Raw genomic sequence first — 15,638 nt, 5'->3', positions numbered from 1 at the left:
CCACTAAGTCCAGCTTTCTGTTCATGTAGCGGCTGACCAGCCACGTCTAGAAAGCCCATGAGGAAGAGGACAGCAGTAGCTCCCCCCCCCACACCCCCAATGCTCCCCAGCTACCAATACAAAGACTACTCATTCTGCCTCCAGTACTGGAGGGACTCGGTCACCATCGTGACTAGGGGCCATTGACAGGCATGCATCCTCCATCAATCTGTCCACTCCCCTTTTAACACCTTTCAAGTTGGTGGCCATGGCCATGTCCTTGCAGCAGTAAGTTCCAGAGTTTAACTGTGTGCTGTGTGAAGTACTTCCTTTTATTTGCCTGAATAAAGGCAAATATTTCTTTTATTTTCCTTTTATTTTCCTTTTCTTTCTTTTTATTTCCTTTTTTATTTCTTTTATTTTTATTTTTTATTCCTTTTATTTCTTTTTATTCCTTTTATTTTTATTTATTTTTATTCCTTTTATTTTTATTTCCTTTTATTTTATTTCCTTTTATTCCTTTTATTTTTTCTTTTTATTTTATTCCTTTTATTTTTTTATTTTATTCTTTTATTTCCTTTTATTTGCCTGAATCTCCCACCTTCCTGCTTCAGAGGAGGATCTTGGGAGGTCTATCCCATATTCCCAATGTCTTTCCTTATACACCCAGAGTACTCTGGTTTTATATCCCCTCCATAGAGCTCTTCACCATCGGCCCCCGCTCTTACTTTTGCCCTAATCCCCTATGATGGGAGAGGGGGCTAGACAGGCACAGCAGGGGGAGAGCTGCTTGGACCCTGGGTCAAGGAGCCCTCTGGCTTGTTGAGTCTCTTTGGACCATCCCGAAAATGTGGCAGCACTGTTTTCTGAAAGCACAGAATCTTGCAAAGCGCTCGGCCCCTCTTCTGGCAAGCAGCCACGGTCTCCCAGCGAGTAAAAGCGCCTGGATCCAGTTTGGCTGGATCTCATTTAATAACGAAGCTTGTTCAGAGAAAGAGGGGGGAAAAAAACCACATTAAAAGTATCACCGTTTAACCAACCCTCTGATTTATTTATTTGAAAGGCACAGCTAAATACATCCTCAATACAGAATTTTCTCTCAGTTCCTCTTAATATAGGTTGAGTGATTAATAAACACATGAAGCAAACAAGCTCTCTCTCGCTCTCTCGAAAAGGAATATATACAAACACGAAATTTTCTCTCCCCCCCCCCTTAAAATTTCTCTGGTTAAGTGAAAACAAAAGTCAAGCTAGCGTACAGAAAAGAGAAAGCTGCAGCATCCTTTAAAAATAAAACCAACAACAGGAGGAGATGGGAAGAAGGGGAGGAAAGCTTAGAAGCCCCCCTCTCCCCTCTGCCCATCCTCCAACCTTAATATATTGAAAAGGGGGTCAACCATCAAAAGGTTCCAAAAGGTTCCAGGAGTCACCAGTGGGGAAGAAGATGACACAGCATCAAGAGGTTTACTGGGGGTGGGAGATACAGAACTAATATATTTATATATGTATATATATAAATTTTGCTTCTGTGCTACCTTAAAACAAGATACATGCGGAAGGAGGAAGGTGCTCATCAGCCAACAGTGCTGGTTCGGGCTGGGGCGGAGGGGCAGTATAGGCAGGGGGTCTGCTGGAGAAGTGAATGGGGGGGGGTGGTCCTCAGGAGTTACCACAGACACTGCAGCAGGGCAGAGAGGCTGGATTCGCACTGGAGGCTTCCCAGAGTCCAAAGGGTCAGAGGAGCAACTAAGCAAGCTTGAGGGGCGGCGCCCACTAAGAATTTTCCAGCCGCAGTTTGTGCCGTAGAGGCGGGGCTTCAAGCAAGTGAGCCAATCGGAGACAGCCTTCCTTCTGCCAGCGGTCCAGGGATACAGAATAGCACCTCCATTGTGCACCAAAGAGGGCTCCTGGCGAATTGGACTCCCAGAATAAAGCAAGAACGCAGAGGACTCTTCCTCCCCTCTGCCCTGGAAAGCAGATTTTAGCACAGCATTCTCCCAAGGAAACGAGACCAGGTTTTGGGACCTTGGAGCTGCCTCCGCCCCACGCCCTTCACCAGGACCACAGCATACCCCATTGCACAAAGTGTGACGCTGGGAGCATTGCGTGCCAGTCAAGTAGCTGCACGGGAAGATGTGCCCACAACAAATTAGTGTTTTGATGGACATGCCCATATTTAAGACAGGGAATTTATAGGGGCCAAGGAGGAAGGAGTTAAGCTCCTGCCCCGCCTCACCCACCCTGAACGACCACTGGATGGGTTGCCAATGGGTGCCAGGGCTCCAGCTAAGTGCCTGGGATCAGAAAAGGGGGCGGGGCCAAGGTGTTCTTGCTGCAGAGGTGGCTGGGGCAAAAATGACCACCTGGGAGGCCAATTGGTCAGCTGCTGCTCCCCCCACCGCCGCCGAACATCTGCAGGTTCACCGAGAGTTTATACCTAACCCCCCTCCCCCCACTGCCATTCTTCCCTCTCCATGCTGGATCACTCCCCCCCCCCATCCCAACCCCCCCCCCTCCTAATCCGATTTCTCCCCATCGTCATCTTGGTGGGCGTCCCCATCGTGGCCGTTCTTGTCCTCCTTGGAGAGGTGAGCTTGCGATCCCAGGGCAGACAGGGAGAGGAGGCCCGTGCTGGCACTGACAGTGGGGAGAGAGGGGGGCTGCAGCCCCACAGGCAGCGGGGTCAAGGGCAGGGCGAGAGCTTGGAGCTGGGACAGCTGGTGAGCCTGGAGCTGCTGCTGTAGAGAAACGAGAAACACACCAGGAGAGAGAAGAGCCGGATGAGCAAGCAGAAGGCCAGGAGCCCCACAAGGCAGCCGGGCACCATCGCTCTAGAGCAGGGGGAGGGCCAAACAGTGGTTCTCCAGATGTCCATGTCCCTGCCACCTGGTGCTCATGGGAAATGTAGTCCATGGACAACTGGAGAACCACTGCTTGGGCCCCCCAGCTTTAGAGCTGCAGGGGCACAGCTGTTGTGGCAGCTTTTTAAAAAACTTTCATCCACTTTTGGTAAGCAGCAGAGAGAGGCAACCAAGCTAGCTTCGCAGAGGCCTCTGAATGTCACTTGCCTTCAAACCCCATAAGCCAGTTGCAAATGCGCCACACTTTCCACTAGCCAGTTTGGTGTAGTGGTTAGGAGTGCGGACTTCTAACCTGGCATGACGGGTTCGATTCTGCACCCCCCCCCCACATGCAGCCAGCTGGGTGACCTTGGGCTCGCCACGGCACTGATAAAGCTGTTCTGACTGAGCAGGAATATCAGGGCTCTCTCAGCCTCACCCACCCCACAGGGTGTCTGTTGTGGGGAGAGGAAAGGGAAGCCACTTTGAGCCTCCTTCGGGCTGAGAAAAGCAGCATCTAAGAACCAACTCTTCTTCTAGCCAAGCTGGTCAATGCTACCCTTTTACTGACCTGGCCCATGGGGAACAAGCTGCCCTCAATACATGTGCAAGAACCAAGGGATAGCAGCGTCCAGCAGCCAAAGGACTAGACTGTGTCCCAGGTGGGCTGACATTGTGAATCGCCATAAGCCGATTGTTTGGGAGTGGTGGCTGATAAATACAAGCATAAATAAAACAAATAAAAATTGCTCCCCCCCTCTCTGGAGGGAGGGGGCTGCCTTGGTGACCTCAACTCTTGGCTGGCCTGGTTCTACCTCCAAGCCTTCTCTCCATTGGCTCCTTTCAAGGAAACACAGTCTGGGCTTTGGACAAAATAGTCATGAATGTGCTTCAGGGGACTCCTGGGCTGAGTGACAGACATGCATGAGAAAGAGCTGTTTTTATACCCCTTTTTTCACTGCCCAAAGGAATCGCAAAGTGGCTTACAATCACCTTTCCCTTCCTTTTTGCACAACAGACCCCCTGTGAGGTAGGTGGGGCTGAGAGAGCTCTGAGAGAACTGGGACTGGCCCAAGGCTACCCAGCTGGCTGCATGTGGAGGAGGAGAGGGGAATCAAGCCCATCTCCAGATTAGAGGCCATCGCTTTTAATCACGACACCAAGCCGGCCCCTTCAAGCAAGGCCCTGAGTGCAAAAAGGGACGTTTCATTGGGAACATGTTAGTCAATGTGAGGGACTCACAGTGTCTGTGGCATCCAGTACTGACAACACGATGACAGCTCTCCCCCCCTTCCCCCGCCACCCAGGAACTCCCTTTCCCCAGCCCCGCCCTCCAATACGACCTGTTCCCATCAGGAGCGCCACGAACCCGGATGATGGAGTTCAGCTCGGGGGCCGTCACCTGCTTCGCTCGCTCGATGGCTCCCAGGACCTGTTGTTGGTGCTGGCGGAAGACAAGACCATGTCCACACATTATATACACCAGGTAGAGACTTGGGGCGTAAGTGTTTGGGGCCCCCACGAAAGAGGCTCATTTTGGTGGCAGCCCCATAACTGTGGAGCAACTACCCCAGGCAAGTGCACCTGCGCGCACCCCCCCCCCCCCGATCTCTGGGAAGCAGCTGAGGCCAGTTTCATTTTGGACCACATTTGATTAAAGTAGTCCTTAATTGCAAGTTGCATTTTTTGTTTTTTGCATTTTCAGATACTCCATGCATTTTATTCACAGTACTTTTCTAATTCCAACTTATCGTAGAGCTTTTATGTTCGCCAGGTTTAACATATTCCCCTCAGCTATGGTGACGGGCAGATACAGGGGCCCTCCTCGCCATGAAAGGGCTAGCAGCAATGAACCAGATCCATTCCACCATGTTATTTTACGATGCATTAGTTATGATCAACTTCGCCAACGTTTGACTTTACCTTTACTGCCTTCCGTTAATGTACCAGGTGACAAGGCTGTCAGCTGTTTGTTGGCTGATAACAAGACCTGGAAATTACTGAGCAGGTCATGGAGCTTTTATCCTGGTTTGGTTGCTTGGGTCTAAAAAAATAAAGGTCTCTAGATTGTTGTTATCAACCTGCTCCAATGGTAACATTTTCTGTCCCGAAGGTTACTCACTGTACGTTGCATGGGTTTTTTTTTAATGCCATTAAAGGTAGACTGGTTGACTGAGTCGCCTTTAGCTTCGCAAGGAAGAAAGGCGGCCAATAAATGTTTTTACAAAGGTCAAATAAGTAAGGGGGGGAAGGGCATAATCACCAGGACAAAGGGCATTTCTGGTTAGACAGAATAGAATTGGGGGTGCAAAGGTCAAAAGGACAATGGGGGGAACCAGGTTCAGAGGGGTCACCATGTTGGTCACAAGCGAGAACAAAGTTTAGGTCCAGTGGCACCTTTGGGGACCAATTCATTTATTCTGCGGATGAGCTTTCATCTGCAGGGACTTGGAGGTGTGCATGGACACAAAAGCTTCTACCTGCAAGTATACTATGTTGGGCTTAAAGGTGCCACCAGATTCAAACCGCCCGCCGTTGTTTTTGTCTCTTTGGCTAAGGGACCCTCCTGATGCCTCCTGCATACTGATCTTGTGGGTGGGTGGGGGAATTACCTCTTGTGAAAGGTACGGCAACACCTGAGCACAAATCCCATTTAACCGCTTGACGATTTCAGCCTGGAATGGGGAAGACAAAAGAAGACAAGGTCTACACTGGTGGCCCCTCAGGAAAACGTGGGAAAGGGACAGGCAGAAAGAGCGCCAAGAGCATTTCACAAGTAGGGTCTCCTGCAAACACAGGTGCCTGAACAAAAATGTCCACCTTTATCTTTTCCCAATGGGAATATTTTTAACATTTCCGATTCCATATTGAAGGTCAGTTATTCGAGGGGGGAGGGGGAGGGGGAGAAAGGCAGAAGTTTTGAAAGGAGCCAGCAAATTTCTGTTATAAGTCTCTAATATTTGAACTCTATCAAGGTATCAAATTCAAACACAGCTTTCACCACCATATAAAAAAAAAATTTATACACCTGCAAGCTTTGCTTTATGAGCCCTCCCAACAAGAGAAAGAAGCAGGGCATGATGCACTAAATAGGTCAGGAAAGCTTCCAGTTTGAATCTTTCTTGTCATGAACCTGCATGGTAATCCAGCCAGGTCTCACTTTTGGCCCCAGTCCTCATGCCATCTGCAACGTGGGAATAAGACTGGTCTACCTTCGAGGGATAACGTCAGGAGAAAAGGCTGGAGGAGGGTCAGCAGGATTGCTGGTGTACGCCTCATGGAAAGAAACTGCTAGGAAATACTAAAGGTACCCCTGAGCATGAATAGAGTGCCTTTCTTGTTGCCACTGCTACATGCCCCCCCCAATGTAGAATTAACAAACAGCATTATTCAAAGGGTCCATAGCCCACCACCCCTTTAATTACACTCTCCTAGACAGATTCAGGTGGGTCATTGTGTTGGTCTGAAGAAACAGGACAAAGTTTGAGACCAACACAGCTTTATTCAGGGTTTAAGCCAGGGGTAGTCAAACTGCGGCCCTCCAGATGTCCATGGACTACAATTCCCAGGAGCCCCTGCCAGCGAACACTGCCAGGGGCTCCTGAGAATTGTAGTCCATGGACATCTGGAGGGCCGCAGTTTGACTACCCCTGGTTTAAGCTTTAAGCACTCATGCACACTCTGCTTATACCCAGAATTAAACTTTGTTGGTTGTAAAGTTGCCATTGGAGTCAAACTTTGCCCACTTCCTGGACCAGGGGTGGCCAAACTGTGGCTTTCCAGATGTCCATGGACTACAGTTCCCATGAGCCCCTGCCAGCAGGATCTGGAGAGCAGGTTTTGCCAACCCTGTCCTAGACAGTCCAGGAACTGCCGCTAAACCACAAACCAGATTCTCATGCCATCTCCCTTTTCACAACCGATCCTAGCGTCCTTCATTCACAAAATACAGATGTTGTTCTACCACTTCTCCAGCACCTGTGGCAGTGGTAGGAGAAGAACATGGTCCTCCAAACTAACCGCCAACTCCTGACACTGGCTAGACAGTGCCTTTATGTGGGCACAGCTGAAAAACTCAAGGGACAGAAGTGCTGTGAAAACTTTTAAAAGACAGCCCTGCAGGGTTCCGCCACGCATTGTCAAAAGAAACGTAAGCCAGAACTTACTTGTTTGTGCATTTCGATATTGAGCCCGTAGGACATCTCGTAATACTGGAAAAGGGGAAGGGGGGTCGAATTTGAGGTAGGGAGAGAGAAGAAAGGTAAGGCTGCATTGCTGGATCAGACCCATAATTCCTCTAGCCCCAGTATCCTGTTTCCAACAGAGAGCATTCGCTGGCAGGGGCTCATGGGAATTGTAGTCCATGGACATCTGGAGGGCCGCAGTTTGACTGCCTCTGTCTAAGCCATGAGGACTAGAAATGGGGCCTTGTAAAATAAATAAAAGACCAGGTCTGGGGAGGGGGGAGAATTTTATATTCCCCAGAGCCGTATCCTGCCTTTCTTTTCTCCCTGCATTCCTGCAGAAGCGCAGCAGGCAGACTCCTAGCGCCCTGGCGGATACAGAGAGCTCCTTTTCATCCCAGGTTTTTTTTTAATGCACAGTTTCCCAGGAGATAGACCACAGTCACCTCCTCCCTCTTATCTCCTCGCTCCAGGGAAGGCGCTGCTGCTTGTCTCTCTGGAGCTTTGGAAATCTTTCTCGTTGGCATTAATGACTCCTTGACGGAAGGAAATAATAAAAAAAAAAAACCCGTCATGCAGCAGCCACTGCCTGACCTTAAGCAAGGAGAAGGCGGTGGCCCGCTCCCTCTACCTGGCCTGCAGTTAACCGACCAATAGCCTTTCAGAGGCAACCGCATAAATCATGCTAATCACCCAGACATTTCCATAACATAGTGAAAGGGAGAGGCAGTCAGCAACGGAGGCCATGGAGCCCCCCCCCCTTGCAACTGTGTGCATTCTACAGGTGTTTGGGCCCTAAGGCAAAAAAGGACAACTGACCACAAGTAACTGGGGATTTCCTGATGCTCACTGAGCTTGGGAAGGACCCCCCTCCCATTTTAATATTTTTAAGGGACTTACTTATCAGTCTAGGGTGGCCAGCCCTGGGTGGGGAAATGCATGGGGTGCAGCTAGGGGAGGGGAGGAACTTTAGCAGAATATAATGCTATAGCTGTTTTCCTGTAGCAGAACTGATCTCTATAGTGGGAGATCTCCAGGCCCTACCTGGAGGCTGGCAACTGCACACTTCACATGTTAGGCATGGGGGGGAACCAAGTGAGATTATGGCTGTGAGTTCTTTAAACAGTAAATAATGAAACAGATATTAGATCCAGCAAGAGCCCCCCAATTTAGCACATAATAGCTAGAAATGGTATTAAGTGCCATTTTCAGTGCAGAATTTAACAGTATGGGAAATGGGGCCCATGGTGACCCCAGGGTCGAGATTCGGCAGCTTAAGAGCTTTACCTGTCACCGGCCTCGTCAACTGGCAGCCCGCCACACGGGGGAAAAATAGAAGTCTTACCATGACATAATGACGCTGCATCTCTGATTTCTCACTTGCAAGTTTATCGCATTCCAACTTCAGGCTGCAGAGAGAGGAACGGGACACGCCCCCCCAAAAGGGAAGCAGAGGGGGGGGGGGAGGGAAGTGTCATTGGCTGAATGAGGCAATTTTAGCAGAGATTTCCACAAGCTCACAACGTTTTGAAATTTTAGCAGAGATTCAATAAGCTCACAGCATTTCAACATTTCATTTCCCCCTGCTTTAAAAGATGACGCCTTCTAATTACGCTAGTATTGGGTTTCGGGTTGCCAACTCTGGTTCCAGAAATACCTGGAGATTTGAGGGTGCAGCCTGACGAGGGGAGGGCTTGGGGAGGGGATTGACCTGAGTAGGACACAATGCCATGCCGTCCATCTTCCAAAGCAGCCGTTTTCTCCAGGAGAAATACAATAAATATTTAAAATAAATAAGCAATTTACATCATCTGGAAATCAGCCCCACCTACAGCCCTAATTGGGGCCCGTATCACTTCAACTCGGTTTTTAAAAAGTGCAAAAACAGTTCAAAATATTAAGTGATGGTTCCCATTCCAGATAGCCAATCCTTCTTCTCCACCTTTCCCTGTAGCTAGAAATGCTACTCCTGGGGTAGGGGGTAGAGGATTGCCCTTGGGGCAATCAGAGGGCTGCCATAGAAGGAGGAAGGCGCATGTGTGTGTGTGTGTGTGTGGGGGGGGAAGTACCCAAATCAGCAGAATTTCTTCTCTGCATCACAGAACAGGGACACAATAAAGGAGTCAGGAATCCCAAAGCAGGGGGTCATCTATTCCGTTAGCTGTGCCATGTTTCATTTTTTTGTGGGCTCTTTGAGTGAAACACGTAGACTGCACTGGTGTAGACTAGGGTTGTGCGCCACGTTGTCCAAATCGGCCGTTCTGGGACGCCGCAGCCAGTGCCGAATCGGACAACGTGGCACACAACCTTAGTGTAGAAGGTTATAAGTGGAAGAGTACGTTTTGCATGGGAAGGCGCCTCTTCCTAAACGCTCAAGCCCCCAGCCCCTCCTGGTTTCACATCACAGCCTGCCTTGCCACTTCCGTCCTGAGAGCCGAACCGCAAAATGGTTCTGACAACCTTGTTCCCCATACAACCGGACATGCTGGAGATCCTTCCCTGGTGTTGGACCACCAAATCAGTGTCAGAAAAGCTTCCTGCCCAAGTACATTATTTTTGCAGAGGAAAAGCAGCCATGGATAACAGATGGAGCATGGGAAGGTATCTCATCTGAGCTATGGAAATGGGGGGGGGGTGCAGTGCCACACAACAAAAAGTTTAGTCATCCTGAACTCTCCACAATGCATGTAAGAGTACGCTTGCATACTGTAAAAGTGGCCCAAGAAATAAATGAAAGGTTCCTGGGATCCCAGATGCTCCCCCCCACCCCACCCCGAGGAGGACATCCTTGTCCTCTCTGCATGATTTTCTGTTCTGATCGTACTCTCTTCCTTTAAATATAGGATGAGGGTGACTCTGTACCATCTAAGCAAGATAAACTGGACTAATCATTCTCCAGGTGGAGGTGCAGGGGAATTACTAGTCACTGGGCCTCCAAGCAAGGTCTCCACTTCCCCGCCCGAGAACAGATTCTCATACAGAATGACAGCAGGCACCCTCCTTTGAATAATCCTTATCCTTACACACTTGAAAACAAGGCCTTTTTTGGCTTTGAGACTGAAGCATGCTGTTACTTTTCAATTGAGGGGGGAGAAATCTGGGGCCCAGAGGCTGGAGGGCGGGGGTGTTAGTCAAAGAAACTTGCCTGTGGTACTGAGCCTGAAGCAGCTGGAATTCATCTTTAATCCGGTCACAGGAATCTGATGTGGTGAATTTCAACTGCTGCGGCAGATGAGAGGAACCCTGGGACAGAATTGGGAGGGGGGGGAATATATTTTAGGCAGTGCTAAACAGCGGCAAATTCTGGCGACTTTGATTGTATTGCTAGGCTGCCCTGCAACCAAACGACTCCTCATGGAGGCGCGTAAAGCCACCTGCCAAGTGTCTCCAAAAGGGAGACCGATCCATGCCAAACGGCTGGTGGCAAAAGGAAGCGAGCCACCTCTGACTGCACAACCGGCTGGAAAAACTGGCCAGAAGCACAAATTGAGCAGAACGGACAATGGTGGACTGCTAATTTTTTCAACCTGGAGGGAGTTTTTATTTTTACATTTGGGAGATATGCAAAATGTGCATCCCTTTACCTGCAGGATGAGGGGACAGTCTCTTCTGCCACCTCGGGCTTCCTCCTGCCTCAAACATGGTCCAGGCCCTGGCTTCAAACTACTGGGAGAGCCACGAGGGTGTTGTTTTATTGATAAATATTGGGGGGGGGGCTTGATTCAGGCCTGCAATACAAGGGAGGGATTCTTTACTATCCTTCTAATTCTCCCAACTTTAGAATCCCTGCACAACTGAAAAGAGCAACAGGGGAGAAGAAGGGCCAATTATCCGTTCCCTTTTCCCCTGGGCCAGGGTCTCAATTCAGGCTTTGCATGCCAAAGGCTCCCGGAACAGTTGCCAGCATCTCTGGCTAAAGGGGTGAGGTAGCAGGTGGTTTGAAAGACCTCTGCTCCAGACCTGGGAGAGGACATCTGCTATTCAAAGGGCTGAGGGCCTGTTCCAGTAGAAGGCTCCCTCACAGGCTCGAAGACATGGAACCGATTCCAAAATTGCTGGAGAAGGCCGATTCTGAGCACCAAGAGCCTTCATTTAGACCTTGAGCAAGCAGCCAGGGAGGGGTGACTGGACACAGAGAGGGGGGAGGTACACCTGAGTGTCTCATCAGGTGACACCAAGGGACAGTGCAGAAAGAGGGGGGATGGCATGGGTCAAGCACATCAGAATTTCACCCTAAACCCTCTTCATTTCTTCTCTGTGCACACGTTCCTAGCTTACCGCCAGGGAGTGAAGATTAAGCAGGGCAGGTGAGGGGGCTCAAACCCTTCCTCCTCCTTGCACTCCATCCTGTCCCTTCCCTTTGTGGGGGTGGGGGTGGGGGTCCACTGTCCCTCAGAGCAGAGCCTTCAGGGAGGCCAAAATCAACAGGCATCCGGGGGGGGGGGCTGACGTCTGCCCCCCCACCACCACCCAAAGAGATGAGGGCATTGGGCGGCACATCTTGGGCCCCTGACGAACTCCCTGGTCCGGCTGCCTGGCTCCGAGGGCCAAGCCAAGCGAGGCGGCAGGACCCGTGCGGGAAGCGACGGGGGTCTTTCTGCCCCCGGTGCCAGTGCCGCGACTGCTCACCTGGGCCCCCCAGGCGGACTTGCGCGCGAGGGGAGGAAGCGCGCTGCTGCTGGCACTGGCCAATAGGGGCTGGCCCAGTCTTTCGGGGACCCCGCAGGCTTTGTGCGCCTTTGGTTTGGGGGGAGACGGCCAAGGCAGCACGCCGGGTCGGGCCCTACGCGGCTCTTCCGGCCGGGCCGCAGAGCAGAGCCCAGCCCTCGCCGTGACCCCAGGCGGGCCCCGCAGGCAGCTTCCTCCCGGACGGCCAGGGGGGCCGGAGGGAGGGCGGGCGCGCGAACCCCCTCCCCTCCCCTCCCCTCCCCCAGGTCGCGAGGGGCGAAGCAGCAGCAGCAGCAGCCCCCCTCCCCTCCCCCTCTTCTCCCCTTTCCTCCCCCTCCCCGCCCGGAAGACGCGGGCCGACCTCGCAGGGCTAGCCGAACGCCCTCGCCCGCTCCCGCCCGCCTGTCCCCGCCCGCGTACCGAGTGCCTGCTTTGGGGGAACATGGGGGCCGCGCGGGGGGCCCAGCGGGCGGCTCCGGCGCCTCCTCCGGCCGCCTTTGTGGCTCCGCCGCCCGGCCAAGGCCCGCTGGACGCCGCCTCCGCTGCCGGGCCCCGGAGCGCCCCCGATGCCCGCTCGCTGTCCGAGGCTGGCTGGCTGTGGGTGCGGGGCTGGGCCGGGCCGGGCGAGGTGGCCGCGGCGGATGGCGGACGGGCGGATGGCGGCTTCCCCTATTGTTTAATGGCGGCTGCGGGCTGCGCTCCTGCGGCTGAACACCAGCCCCACCTGCTGCTCCGCGCCGGCATTTCCCGCGCCCCGCCCCCCGCCCCCACCCGACGGGACGGCCCCGCCGCCCACCCACCCCCTCCCCCCGGGACAGCCACAGCCCCGGCCACGCGGGGCCACGGCCGGAGCAAAGGAAGCCCCCCTCCCCCTTCCCAAGGCCACCAAGCAACATCCCTGCTGGAATTCACATCCTGCCAGCGCATCTCCATCCCGGCCGTCCCCTCTGGAGTTCTGGCTGGATTTCTCGCGCGCGCACACACACACACACGCCCCAACTTTATTCGCACAACAGCCAGAAAAGGTAGGCACAACTTTCCTCCTTGATAACACCCCTGTGGTTAGACTGCGTTTTACAGTAGAGGCGCAGCTCCGCACCCAAATACCCCATCAGCTGTGTTGTTGTTAGGTGCAAAGTCGTGTCCGACCCATTGCGACCCCATGGACAATGATCCTCCAGGCCTTCCTGTCCTCTACCATTCCCCGGAGTCCCTTTAAGTTCGCACCGACTGCTTCAGGGACTCCATCCAGCCACCTCATTCTCTGTCGTCCCCTTCTTCTTTTGCCCTCGATCGCTCCCAGCATTAGGCTCTTCTCCAGGGAGTCCTTCCTTCTCATGAGGTGGCCAAAGTACTTGAGTTTCATCTTCAGGATCCGGCCTTCTAAGGAGCAGTCAGGTCAGATCTCCTCTAGGACTGACCGGTTTGTTCGCCTTGCAGTCCAAGGGACTCGCAAGAGTCTTCTCCAGCACCAGAGTTCAAAAGCCTCAATTCTTTGACGCTCGGCCTTCCTTATGGTCCAACTTTCGCAGCCATACATTGCAACTGGGAATACCATAGCCTTGACTAGACGCACTTTTGTTGGCAGGGTGATGTCTCTGCTTTTTAGGATGCTGTCTAGATTTGCCATAGCTTTCCTCCCCAGAAGCAAGCGTCTTTTAATTTCTTTGCGGCAGTCCCCATCTGCAGTGATCTTGGAGCCCAGGAAAATAAAATCTGTCACTACCTCCATTCCTTCCCCATCTATTTGCCAGGAATGGATTGGGCCGGATGCCATGACCTTTGTTTTCTTGATGTTGAGTTTCAAGCCAACTTTTGCACTCTCCTCCTTCACCCGCATCAACAGGCTCCTTAGTTCCTCTTCACTTTCTGCCATTAGAGTCACACACAAACACACACCCCAGGCTGAATGAAGAGTTATTCTCTTGTGAGGGTCTCATCTGCTGTTTTCTGGGCTGCTTGCTCTGCCTAGGCCACAGTTGCGCCCAAACTCCTTCTCCCAAGGGGTGCTGCACTTCCCTCTGGCACACAGGGCCACATGCGGCTGTCACCGGTCTGCTCTGCTCTGCTGCCATCTCCTGCAGGCCTTCAGTCTAGACAGAATGAAATGAAGAGGCTCAAAAATATTGGCAGGACATTCAACAGTTAACCGTCTTGGTGGCCATCAAAGACTACCCCATAGAAAAATAAAATCAGAGCCCAGTAGCACCTCTAAGACTAACAAAGATTTATTCAAGGCATGAGCTTTTGAGTGCAAGCACTCTTCCTCAGACTATCTACCCCATAGAAAGTGTGAAGGAGGAGACTGGTTCTGCCCTGCACAGGGCCAGCTTGGTGTAGTGGTTAAGAGCGCGGACTTCTAATCTGGCAAGCCGGGTGGTTTTATTCCTCAGTCCCCCTCGTGCAACCCGCTTGGTGACCTTGGGCTTACCACAGCACTAATGAAGCTGTTCTGACTGAGCAGTAAAATCATGGCCCTTTCAGCCTCACCTCCCTCACAGGGTGTCAGTTGTGGGGAAGGCGAATGTAAGCCGCTTTGAGTCTCCTTTGGGTAGAGAAAAGCGGCATATAAGAACCAATTTCTTCAGTAATATCAAGGCTCTCTCAGCTCTCTCAGGGTGTCTGTTGTGGGGAGAGGAAAGGGAAAGCGATTGGAAGCTGCTTTGAGATTCCTTCAGGTGGAGAAAAGCAATATATAAGAACCAACTCTTCTTCTTCAGTAATATCGGGGCTCTTTCAGCCTCACCTCCCTCATAGAGTGTCTGTTTTGGGGAGAGGGAAGGTGATTGTAATCTGCTTTGAACCAACTCTTCTTCACATTAATTCTTGGAGTCTCTTTGAGTCTTGGACAGAAATCCTTGAATACCTAGGAAAATATGTTTTACTGAATCGCACAGAGTTTACTCCTCGGCAAGAATGGCTTAGGATCATAGTCACTGGTGTCTCCAAAAAGCATTGGTGTTCAAAGTCCCACACAACCTACCAAGACCCAAACACAGCCTGCAGTATCTGTCAGTTGGCCCTACCCAGGTTCAAGGTCTTAGTTTTGACCTTTAAGGCCCTTTGCGGTCTGTGACCCACGTATCTGTGGGACCACTTCAATCAATCAATCAATATTTATTTACGGTCATTCAGACCAAAATTAAAATACAAGCAATTAAAAACTAAGACCACTTGCTGCCCTATGCCCCCCGCAGGGTTCCCAAATTACTGGTTCCCAGCCTGGCCTCGATGAGATGCAGGTCCTTTTTGATCCTGGCCCCTACCTGATGGAATGAGCTCACGGAAGAGCTGCAGGCCATGGAGAGCTTTTGGATTTCTACAGGGCCTGCAAAATAGAGCTCTTCCACCAGGTTTACAGTAGAAGCCAGTGTAAGAGGAAAATCTGGAGGCCCCCCCCCCTTAGGAAGATACGAGGTCACGCTGGTTCTGTTGTCAGCGTGACCGGTTGTCATAGTCTCTCGCTGCCCCGGCTGGCAGCCTCCCCATGGTAGGGAGGGCTTAGTTATTTTACTGCCATCTGTTTTGAATTGTTGAGTTTTTTAAGGATAAAAGGGTAAAGGTAAAGGTTTCCCCTGTGCAAGCACCGAGTCATGTCTGACCCTTGGGGTGATGCCCTCTAGCGTTTTCATGGCAGACTCAATACGGGGTGGTTTGCCAGTGCCTTCCCCAGTCATGACCGTTTACCCCCCAGCAAACTGGGTACTCATTTTACCGACCTCGGAAGGATGGAAGGCTGAGTCAACCTTGAGCCGGCTGCTGGGATTGAACTCCCAGCCTCATGGGCAAAGCTTTCAGACGGCTGCCTTACAACTCTGCGCCACAAGAGGCTCTTTTTTTTTTTTAAGGATATGAGTTTTAAATGAGATTTTAATTTGGGATTTTATTGTCTTGTATTGTTATGTAACCAGCCACAAGCCGGTGTGCCGAGAGTGGTGGATAATAAATAAATAAACAAACAAACAAA

The 15,638-nt window shown here is 51.6% G+C and overlaps 1 protein-coding gene across 4 annotated transcripts; it reads right to left on the bottom strand.

Annotated features, from left to right (window-relative positions):
* Window positions 1-1,003: 1,003 nt before the first annotated feature.
* On the bottom strand, window positions 1,004-12,403 carry TLE5 (TLE family member 5, transcriptional modulator). Of its 4 annotated transcripts, none has more exons than XM_077332141.1 (7): window positions 12,092-12,398; window positions 10,149-10,246; window positions 8,349-8,412; window positions 6,986-7,030; window positions 5,432-5,494; window positions 4,189-4,263; window positions 1,004-2,714 (listed from the first exon to the last, which is right to left on the bottom strand). In XM_077332141.1, exons 1-7 carry the CDS (start codon window positions 12,113-12,115, stop codon window positions 2,496-2,498), a joined length of 588 nt encoding a protein of 195 aa, XP_077188256.1. In that variant the 5' UTR covers window positions 12,116-12,398; the 3' UTR covers window positions 1,004-2,495. The 4 variants fall into 4 exon arrangements, with proteins under 4 accessions (XP_077188256.1, XP_077188255.1, XP_077188258.1 ...); XM_077332140.1 differs by having other exon boundaries at window positions 1,004-2,717; window positions 12,092-12,397; XM_077332143.1 differs by lacking the exon at window positions 6,986-7,030 and having other exon boundaries at window positions 12,092-12,403.
* Between the last annotated feature and the right edge of the window lie 3,235 nt (window positions 12,404-15,638).

Source organism: Paroedura picta, chromosome 4, assembly GCF_049243985.1.
Source record: "Paroedura picta isolate Pp20150507F chromosome 4, Ppicta_v3.0, whole genome shotgun sequence".
In the NCBI taxonomy this organism is placed as follows: Eukaryota; Metazoa; Chordata; class Lepidosauria; order Squamata; family Gekkonidae; genus Paroedura; species Paroedura picta.
This window is presented reverse-complemented; position numbering and strand designations above follow the sequence as displayed.

Bases quoted from the DNA above. Each gene is read 5' to 3' on its own strand.
- TLE5 (XM_077332140.1), bottom strand. From the start codon at position 12,115: ATGTTCCCCCAAAGCAGGCACTCG. The intron at 7,031-8,348 runs GTAAGACTTCTA...CCCCTTTTCCAG, and splicing joins TGCAGCGTCATTATGTCATG to TATTACGAGATGTCCTACGG. The intron at 4,264-5,431 runs GTAATTCCCCCA...GTCTTCCGCCAG, and splicing joins TGCCGTACCTTTCACAAGAG to CACCAACAACAGGTCCTGGG.